General features: G+C 35.4%; 1 protein-coding gene across 1 annotated transcript; it reads right to left on the bottom strand.

Annotated features, from left to right (window-relative positions):
• Positions 1 to 2,699: 2,699 nt before the first annotated feature.
• Positions 2,700 to 4,184, bottom strand: LOC131617422 (zinc finger protein CONSTANS-LIKE 6). The gene is made up of 3 exons (XM_058888710.1): positions 3,644 to 4,184; positions 3,084 to 3,233; positions 2,700 to 2,953 (listed from the first exon to the last, which is right to left on the bottom strand). The coding sequence occupies exons 1-3, from the start codon at positions 4,106 to 4,108 to the stop codon at positions 2,930 to 2,932; spliced, it is 639 nt and encodes a 212-aa protein (XP_058744693.1). The 5' UTR covers positions 4,109 to 4,184; the 3' UTR covers positions 2,700 to 2,929.
• Between the last annotated feature and the right edge of the window lie 6,327 nt (positions 4,185 to 10,511).

Below are 10,511 nucleotides of genomic sequence, written 5' to 3'. Positions count from 1 at the left end.
CTGCTTCCATAGTGACTTACTCGTCTACCCATTAACTAACTTGCTTCCTCTTTGCAAGTTTAATGTAGTATCTGCTTCATAAAAATAGAATAGGCTTGAAATTGACTATACTAATCTATTCTGTTTAGTCGGCCTAGACGCAAGCTCACATTTACAATATGACCACTAGCGACGATTACCTTCATCAATAGAATCATAGCTTCAATCATACGTTTGGTTTCGTAATAATTTGTATCAATAACCACCCGAGCCTTTTCAATTGAGTTATCCGACCCGAAGTTGAAGTTAACAACATAAGTGTTTACCAGAATATCGATACCACCATAAATTTCCTTTAGCCATTCAGAGAATGGGGTGATGGATGAAGAACCTAATACATCAAGATGATGACAAGATACAACAAAACCACCTTCTTGTAAGCTTTAAATTGATTCAATACCACACTTCCAAATCTTGATGTTAGTATTACAGTTACTCCATGATTAACAAGTTGTCTTGAAATTTCAAATCCAACCCCTCTATTTCCACCAGTAACCACAACAATTGTTTCCTTAGACCACCACCTTGCTTGTGTTGTCTTTCTCAATATGGATGACCTTGAGCAACCTCCAACAGAGTTGTAGAGCATAACTTTGGAGCAATAAAAATTAGCTTCAACAAAAGAGAACAAAAGAAAATCCTCAATATTCCTATAGATTGAATTGGTAATGTTCACTATGTCTTCCGTCAATGTCACGCCATATCCAACATGATCATGTCGCAAATGGCGTGGTCCAGGGTCAAAAACCAGAAATACATTTAGTAGCAGATTTGTGAAAATCGGAAAAAGCTTCTTGAGATCAAACCCTATGAGATGCGTTAAATTGGACTCAGTGAAAAAGATAAATAATCTTAAATCAGAATACCTTGTCGAAACCATGGTTGACGATATGAGTAGAGATTTGGGTGGTCCTGGGTCATATGGTTCGGTATTATGGATCAAAGTGTCCACCCCTGTGCTAGATCTAATTGCATCTTCTCCGCATAGTGGCTCTGGTAGTGTGTTGGTTTGGTAAGTTGTCAACACATGGACGAAACTGCCATCCTTCTCTTCCTAAATCTGTTGTAAATCCTTGGAACTTTCACGGTGGAAAAGCCATTCTAGGGATTCTTTTTGCTGTTGGAGAATATCTGATTTGATTATGTTAGAAGGAGGGTTTAATGGTTCATGAGTCTGGTTTTTGGAAGCTAGGTTTTCACAAACGAGTTTCAAGATTTGGTCTAGGTTTTCACCACCGGTGGTTTTTGTGGCGGTGGACTCGTCACATGATTTGTTTCCGTTGGTGGCTTTATCTCTAGGCTTTCATCCATCGTATGAGCAAATGAAATTGGCCCCTTGGTTGAAAATCAATTAGCCACTATGAACATATTCGAACCTTTGGTTTGTGTTCCATATAGATCTGACGATTCTTCTTGGTTCTCCTCGACGATACAACTTTGCTCTTTCAAGAATGACGATTCTTGAACAGTTTCTTATTCGTTCTCCTCAACAGAATTATTTGTTGAATAAAAGGACTTCGTTGGCTCATATGGTGATTCCTCTTCTTCATCATCCAGTGGTAAAATAGGTCTCCATTCGGGCTTGAAACGCCATAATAGTGTTGTGTTAATGTTTCCTAACTATATCTGCGATGAACACGAGACCACCATATCCACTATTTGAAAGCAGAGCCTCTAAATGCTCCCACTGGTTTCAAAACCTTCAATGACTCGCATGTTTCATGCTCCTTAAAAAATTTCTCAAAACAAAGAATCCACCAATAGGCATATTCTTCCCCATCAAACAATAATATTATCATGAATTTAAGTGGAAGTGAGATCGAAAATGAAAGCACCAATTAATAGGAAGGTTTTTTCTACCAAGACTATAGAACTAGGGTTCTAAAACAAAAGAGGAAAAACAATAAAACTATCTAAGAAAATTGAAATTACATTTTTCATTTGATTGATATTTTCCCATCTCTTAGTGAGAGTACATATATAATACTAATAATAGATAGTAGAATAAAGACCGATGACTAAAAAGCCCAACTAAACAACAAAAGCCCAACTAAAATAAATTCTACTTCTAACTTTAATAATTAATCTATTTATTTAATCATAATTCAAATTCTATGAAGTTATCTCCAAATCTCAATCAATCAGATCTATCTTTAAAATCTACGGATTTTAAATATAACACCCCAAAAATATGTTATTTCAAAATATTCACTCATCCAAGCCTACTCTTAATAATTATATTACTCTTAATAAATATATTACTCTTAATAATTATATTGATGTAATTTAGAGTGTTTACACTTTGTAAAAAAAAAAAAAAACCTTATTTACTTGTATTTTATGCTTTCTACTCGAGAGAGATTTGTTAAAGAAGAAATTAACTCAAGTAGTATTGAATTATTTTGGATTATATCTGATTTTTGAATTAAATCTAGACCAATGAAGCCACTTTGTTAATTTTCTTATCCTCCTCCCTGTAGACAAAAATTCACAAACCACACTTTGTTAGTGAAACAAAATAAAAAGGTAAGCTATATTACATCCACTCAATGAACTTTGTGACTAAATCCCTCACTACGCACCAATTATAGACCTCACTTTTCGACAGAAAAAATATCAACAACAAGTGGATCCATACAATTATGACACAATCATGAAAATTAGAAATTTGCTCATTTAAAAATCAGAAATAATTAAATTCATAAATTTGGAGTAGTCATAAATGTCGTTAGTAGAATTCATTCTCTTCCAATTCTTTAGGAAGAGAAAGATAATATGAATGGATAAATACAACAATATTAGAATTACAATTAATAAAAAAAAAATACATGTAGAGAAGTGGCCTTAGATATTTTAGAAGATATTTTTGAGATATTTTTCTGGAGTGACCTCAGTGTCTCTTCACAAAGCGACCCTACATCAAAAATATCACAAAAAGTTGTTTTCATTACAAAACAAAATAACCAAAAGTGTTGCAAAAACTCTAGAAAAAAATATTTAAAAAATATATTATTATTGTTATTATTATATTCAAAAAGTGTGACCTTGATTCTTGGTCTTTTATCAGCGTTTAATTTCCGAACTTGGTATCTTATCTTCTTAGAGAACAATCTGTTTTGACGTTTCTCTTTGTACCTAAGAACACTTGCTTCTCTTCTTGTTCTCTCTTCTTCCAATATTGGCACTTCTCCCATCTAACAAAAAACATAATTATAATGTTTGTATCATAATTCATATCTAATTTTATTGATATTCAAAATAAAATATAGTAGTATTTTAAAAAACAGTCCGCAAGTACAAAAACGACCGCGACAAAACGGTATTAACAGGTGCCGATAATGATAACTAAATAATAAATTATGATTAATTCATGCGACAATCACAATAAATATCGTTACATCTATACCAATCGAAATTGTGAAAATCTTTATGTGACTGTAAGTACAGATTTTTTAAACCATATCCTAATCCTAGCATATTCATAAAAATTATATATTAAAACCTATGAAAAATAAAAATTGTTCTCTTTGACTCGCAAAATTAGTCTATGCAGTTGTGCATTTTGCGCAGAGATGAAAATGAAGATTGAGTAATGCGAACTTACATAGGAGCAATTATTGGAGGAAGACAATGAAAGAGAACAATCATCAGCCCAAGGAGAGCCACGGTCAGACCATGCATCCAAAACATCTTGATAATTCAAATTCAAATTCAATTTCAAAGCAACACTATTTTCATCATCCACTTCCCAAAATCCACCATTGTGATTTTCTCTCTTCACCTCAAAATTGCATTTGCTTATGTTATCATCTTTCCCTTCATCAAATGGAAACTCATCCCATTCCATGAAATCCCAATGAAGTTGTTCATTACTACTATTACAAGTATTTTGTGGTGATAACTTTTCTTCTTCTTCTTCAATGTTCAAGTACTCTTCGAGTTCGTCGAAAAGATAGAAATCTTCATTGGTGTAAGATTTGTTGAACCTTGGTGGTAGAATTGGAGTGATAGCTTCTGGTACTTCATGTTCTTCTTTCTTTGGACTTCTAAGGGATGAAATGTATCTCATCTTATCTTTGCAATTTTGTTTCTCTCTCTCTATCTCTGAATTTTTCTCTACCTTTTGGTTTTTGTATTTTGCAAAATAATGCTACTACAATGATATATCATATATGGATGTTATATATGTAACTATTTTTGTAGGGTACATATACATTATTAAAGAAAAATATTTCTCATAAAAGGACAACTTTTGTGTATACATAGGTTTAACTAAATATGTTTTTAAAATATAGTTGAACTGCGAGTATCTTTATTATTTAAATTGTGTTTATAAACAGTCCATAAGTATATAATTAATTAAAAAGTATATAATTTATCTGGTCAATCTAACTCCGTTGATAGGTCCAATGATATTTTGCAAAAATATGAATTTGAAGTTGTGACATCTTACCTGTAATGAGATGGAAAAGGTAAAGTTCTAGTTATTAAACAATCAAATTAAAAAAGTTTTTAATTTATTCTAAATAAGAAGTAGATTAATAATGAAGAACTTAATTTCTAATTTAGATGATTCATTCCTCAATATAAATTGAATGTTTCTATAAACTTTTAGATTTAAATTAGAGTGTCTTAAACTATTGCACAAATCTAAAAGTTTCTATTTATATACTTTTAATAAAATATGTTTAAGAATAGAAAATTTCTTCACTCACCTCCCAACCTTCTTGCCCACCTCTGGTGAATTTACCACAATACCCCTTGTTTCGGAAGTTCATTTCCGAAACTGTACTTTTTTTCTTAAAAAATGTGTTTTCGGAAATGCATCTCCGAAAACGTGTTTTTTTTAATATAAAATATTGATTTCGGAGATGCATCTCCGAAATAAAGTTACTTTTTCAGAAAATGTGGTGTTTCGGAAGTTCATCTCCGAACGCACCCCCCTTGGGGAATTCGGAAATGAACTTCCGAAAATATGTCTGGACAGAAGAAAATGAAAAACAACAATTCGCTTTATTTAATCGGGTGAAGATTACAACGATAATATTACATATAATTAAAGTTACATATTGTTGATCACAGGTAGGTGGGGATGAGTCAACATTTTGATAACATCGTCCGCCGATCTTTGAAGTTTCGCGTCCAACTCGATCGGGCCTTTCGAAGAAAATCGGTCGAACGTTGTCCACAAAACCGCCAAATCTTCGTCGTTCTTGATCTCAAAAGGTGTGAACTTAATGCCTCCCTCGTCGTTAAGCGATGGCGAGCGGTACTCGAGCTTGACAACCTTTCGATTCTCGGGATAGTGCAAAAGCGTGTTGAGCGACGGTATCAACTCCGCAAACGGCGTGTCGCGCGAAAAGCGAAATTGGAACGGCATCGGGTAGCCGGTTTCAAAGTAGACGAATGCTAGGTGGGGGTAGGTTTGTGTCATTTGTGTTTTGTGGTGTGAAGAGGATGAAGAAGAGTGTGTATTTATAGACTTATTGGAGCATTGATGGTCTAACAAACCTTATCCTGCCTCAGGGGACATTTCGGAAATGAACTTCCGAAAATAGGAGGCAGACTAGCATATTTCGGAAGTTCATTTCCGAATTATGCAGAAACAAACATAAATTTTGCATTTTGTTGATTGCTTAGTGTGTTGTCTAAATTGAACATATGGAATTGACATTAACCATAAATTAGACAAGCAAGTCATAAAACATAATTATATTATAAATGTATTGAATCGGTCCGATTTTACATGATAAACAACAATACATACAAAAAACGATCCGGAACAAACTAAAATTCACCGAACCAATCGGTGGATCCTAAGTCCAAAATAGGCTCATTCTTCGACCGCTCTCTATTTTGCTCGCGCTCTTGGCTCATCATTTCTTCAAACTCCGCCATTCTTGAAACAAAAGGATCCGGCCAAGTCCCCGCCTCATTTGAACGATGTGCGGTCCATTGACAACAAGTAGCCGGTATAGGACACCCCGGTTTCAAAAACACTTGGACGAAGTGCCGCGATCGTAGATACCCGATGCATATGATTCGGCCCGACGAGTCCAATGGCGGTCGACTATGAAGTGGAAAGAAAGTCTCACATAGTCCAAACCTCGTCAAATCGACGCATACAATATCATATGCACTTGCTATGAGATGACCCATATCGGGGAATGACATCCACTTCGAGACCGGAGCGATACCGGTAAGTGGTGGAACAGGTGAATCATGAATTTTTGCAAACTTTTCTTGATTTTCATATAGTCGGCCGTAGATGTCCCGATACGAAGTCAACTCCGCAAGAAGTTCCCATCGGACTAAAGTGTGATTATTTTCCCCTTTACCGAGCAAACCCGCAACGGCCCGATATCCACAATTGTCGTCTCCTCCAACATCAACGATGTTATCGATATATTTGTGCATAAAAAGTGGCATCTCATCAATGTAGACAATGGGTGATTTTTTTATCGGCGGTGTGCGAGGTGGCTTCGAAATACGGGCACCTTTGTTACCACTACACTTGGACTTAGGTGTCTCATGAATTTCCGGTAACGATGCATCAACATGTTCAAAGTAGGAAGGAGATCGTTTTGTTGATGTGTCATCTTGTGTAATTTTGGACTTTTTCGGTGCACCTTTAGTCTTAACCGGTTGAGATGGCGGTTTCAAATCGGTGGTCTCCGGAAATGCGATCTTTCGCAATTGTTCTTTTATATGCATTTTTGTTGTGTCGTCCGCTTTAGCAAACTTCTCCAATATCACTTCCAACTCGTCGGAGATGGTGATTTTGGAGTCATTTTCTTTCGGCGGGTCAAAATCATCAAAACGAAGTTTCTTCCAATGGTCGGCTACCTCATCCATGCGTATGGGTGAATTCAATTTTTTTTTTGCAAGTATACAAGCACATGGTAGGCCGTATGTCTTTCTAATCGTGCACCCACATAATGAACTATCCGGCCCCGTCGTCTCCGACCGCTTAGCTTCATGAAACAAAAAATTGAAACCCGTTCGAGATATGTTGTAAATCAATTTGGAGAATAGAATTTGCCCTTTAAACCGGTGTTCCATAACTGTCTTGCTCCGACTGAACGATGTTTGAATTTCATTGTGTTGATTTTCAAGCATTTGGTTCACGGTGTCCCATCCCCGACACAAATCTCCCTTGCTATCACCCAACCACCTCTTGAAGACCGCATGTGGGGATTCAACTCGGTTAGTCGTGGTGCAACCAAGATGTCTAACTCGATTTGTCCAAGCGCACACGACTTTTTCTCTAACTTTGTCAAGAATGGTGGATTCGACATAATGACAAAAAGTCTTAAGGGAACCACACAATGACCTAAAGTGTACCAATTTCTCGGTATACACATCTTCGGAGTAGGCATCCAAAATTTCCCTCCATGCCGCCATTATCCTATCAACCACAACACCGGCTTTAACAACTTTACCGTTTTCATCCGGCCTATCTTTTGTCTCAACCGCGGGTTTCAACTTGCTTCTCACGTTGCAAGTTATGTGATACCGGCAAAGTAAAGCGGTAGAAGTCGGGAAGACGGTATCGACCGCATTCATCAAAGCATTGTCCCGGTCGGTGACAATGACGTTTGGCATAACCGCTTGATCAACTAACAAAGACTTGCAAATTCCCAAGGCCCACGTAAAGTTGTCTTCTTTTTCACACTCCAAAAAAGCAAACCCCACCGAATAAGTCTTGTCCGTCGAGGTAACACCGACTATCTCTAGAAGCGGAAGCCTATACTTGTTGGTCTTGTACGTCGAATCCATCACAAGAACGGTTGGAAATGTGTTGAATAATTTGATACTTCCAGGATGAGTCCAAAAAATATCACGCACCGTAACTTTGTCCTCGGAGGTTCGGAAGCTTGAAACATATTTGTTATCGCCTAGTAGTTTCAAAAGTTGTTGCATTTCCGACCGAGGACCCATATTCAACACTTTGAGATTGTGCCGTTCATTGTAAACTTGCTTGATATTTGAAACGCTATCCGGTTTCTTACGCTTCAAATCGGCAAGTATGTTGCGAGGCGCCACTTTGACTATCGTTAAGTCCGATATCACATTCCTCTCTTCGCGGGACAAACGACACGCCATTGGATGTCCGTGTAACTTGACATCCAAGGCATGATTATGCATTCCACAAATTACGGTTAACCTCCACAAATCATCAACCCTCCGAGTAGCACGCAACTTAAAGGGACACCCGCACTTTCTCGACCCCGTGTCCTCGTGTTTTAGCACCCGGTTTGATTGTACATAACTACCACCCCGTTCGCAATTCAAAACAACGAAAGCTTTCCGCCTACTATTTCCGTTGTCCGACCTTAAAATAACAATTGCAAATCCATTTTTGTTAGCTTCCTTCCGAACCCAATCAAGCAATTGTTCGCGATCGCCGAAGCTCCGATCAATTGTAAAATGTTGCCGAACATCGACCGCATTGATCATAGGAGTAACGTCAATAACCGGATCGTTATTATCGTTGACAATTTCTGGAACTAATACTCCATCGTCTTGCACAATGTTGTCCGGATGCACCATACCTAACAAATGAATAAATTATCAAAAGTTGGCCAAAACTGTTTTTTTTTTTACTGCCAGGCCTATTTTCGGAAGTTCATTCCCGAAATATGTTAGGTAACATATTTCGGAAATGAACTTCCGAATTATATCAGTGTTCAGCAGAATTTTGTTGAATCAATGTAGTGAAATAGGGAATGAAATAAGTGATGTTTACCTGAAATTGTAGCTTTCTATGCTCCCTTTAACGTGATCAACGGTTTGAAACTTGATTTTAGGACGAAAAATGGATGGAGATTGATTGGGTTTTGGAGAGGGTTTGGAAAAGTGTTGGAGAAAAATGATGAAATAGTGAAGGAGGGAAATTTGTATATGCATAAATATTTTCGGAAATGAACTTCCGAAAATATTAACGGTTTTGACATTTTCGGAGGTTCATTTCCGAAGACAAAAAAATTCAAAAAAAAAAACGCTTCGGAAGTTCATTTCTGAAGCAGGGGTAGTTTTGGTTTTTCGCTGGGGGTGACCCCCATAGGGAGGTGGCTAAAGAAATTTTCTTAAGAATAACGAAGCTGTTGTAATAAATAATTATTTTATTAACAAAGTTGTTGTAATAAAAGTATATTTTCTGTAAAAAGTATATATTGTTCACCATATTAAAATTTTCTATAAATTTTTAATAAAAAGATGTTTATCATATAAATACGGTAAACAGTATATACGATGTAGGTATTGGTATAAGAATAGCAAAGCTGTTGTAATGATTATTTTATTCTACACCCTTGTGACATCTTGCTCTACAAATTATGTGATGTGGCACAAATTATATTATATGATGTGGCATGCTCTATTGGTATTTTTTGAGTTTTTATTTATTTTTTATACAGTGACATATATTTAGTAATATCAAAATTAAAAGCCTTAATACAATTGAGATTTCATTTACGTCCCTCTATTTTTATCTTCAAAGCCCTAATCTATGAAAAATAAGTGAAGAAGAAGGAATGACACAATGAATGGAGTTCTCAACTAAAATGAAGAGAAAAGGGTGAAGATCTTGCTCGATTTCAATTTGCTCAACTTCGTATTTCTCGATTTTGTCTTGATTGAGTCAGTATTATTTCATTTCTAGTTTTAGCAATTGTGAAGGTTAATGTATGTTTCTTTCCCTTTATCGTTTTTCCTTTCTTGTATTGTTTGTTTATTGTAGTTTGTTTGTGTTGTTTGTTTATTTGATTTATGTGTATGCTTATGTGTGAAGTAAAAAAAGGGATATCATGACATATGTATGACCCAAAAACTTAAATTATCTTTTCATAAAAAATGGTCTCTTTATGTTGTTTTTCATCGTGGAAGAAAATTTGTAACAAAAGAAATCATACTTTAAAGGACATTATTTTTCTCACCCGTGATGTTCACATGTAACATCCAAAAATTCCGACTCTTAATTTAAAAAAATAAAATCATCATTTTAAAATATTACTCAAACAAACATGAATAATTTTCATTTTCAAAACACACAGCACTATTCAAATAACTAACATGAACTTTCAAAGTCTCTTCATTTGAAATACTTAAAGAAAATTCACAAAATTCAAACATCAACTCAAAAACAAGTCAAATGATTTGTTCCTCGATGTTACATATATGAGCGCGAAATTCATCAAATAGCGAAAAACAATAAATAACACAAAGAGAATTTCAAAGTTATCTTCCAAATCATATAGTAACACTTACGCCTCTTGAGTATTTGTACAACATTGTATAAAGTCACAAAAACCAAACAAAACAGAGGTGAGAATAATCCTTATAAATGTTAGTAGTGAAAGTAAACAGCAGGACAATTATAATAACATTTAAATTATTCTCACAGAGTCACAACAAACAAAATTAATAATTACAATGCAATGTGGAATGCATCAAACTCCTCCTCCTATATA

The sequence above is a fragment of the Vicia villosa genome, linkage group LG7 (assembly GCF_029867415.1).
Source record: "Vicia villosa cultivar HV-30 ecotype Madison, WI linkage group LG7, Vvil1.0, whole genome shotgun sequence".
NCBI classification, from domain to species: domain Eukaryota; kingdom Viridiplantae; phylum Streptophyta; class Magnoliopsida; order Fabales; family Fabaceae; genus Vicia; species Vicia villosa.
The sequence above is the reverse complement of the archived record's forward strand: the minus strand, read 5'-3'. Positions and strand labels throughout refer to the sequence as shown.

Excerpts from the sequence above, each read along its gene's own strand:
- LOC131617422 (XM_058888710.1), bottom strand. The coding sequence starts at position 4,108 with ATGAGATACATTTCATCCCTTAGAAGTCCAAAGAAAGAAGAACATGAA. Across the intron at positions 3,234-3,643 it reads CCTCCAATAATTGCTCCTAT|ATGGGAGAAGTGCCAATATT; the intron begins GTAAGTTCGCAT and ends GTTTTTTGTTAG. Across the intron at positions 2,954-3,083 it reads ATAAAAGACCAAGAATCAAG|GGTCGCTTTGTGAAGAGACA; the intron begins GTCACACTTTTT and ends TTTTTGATGTAG.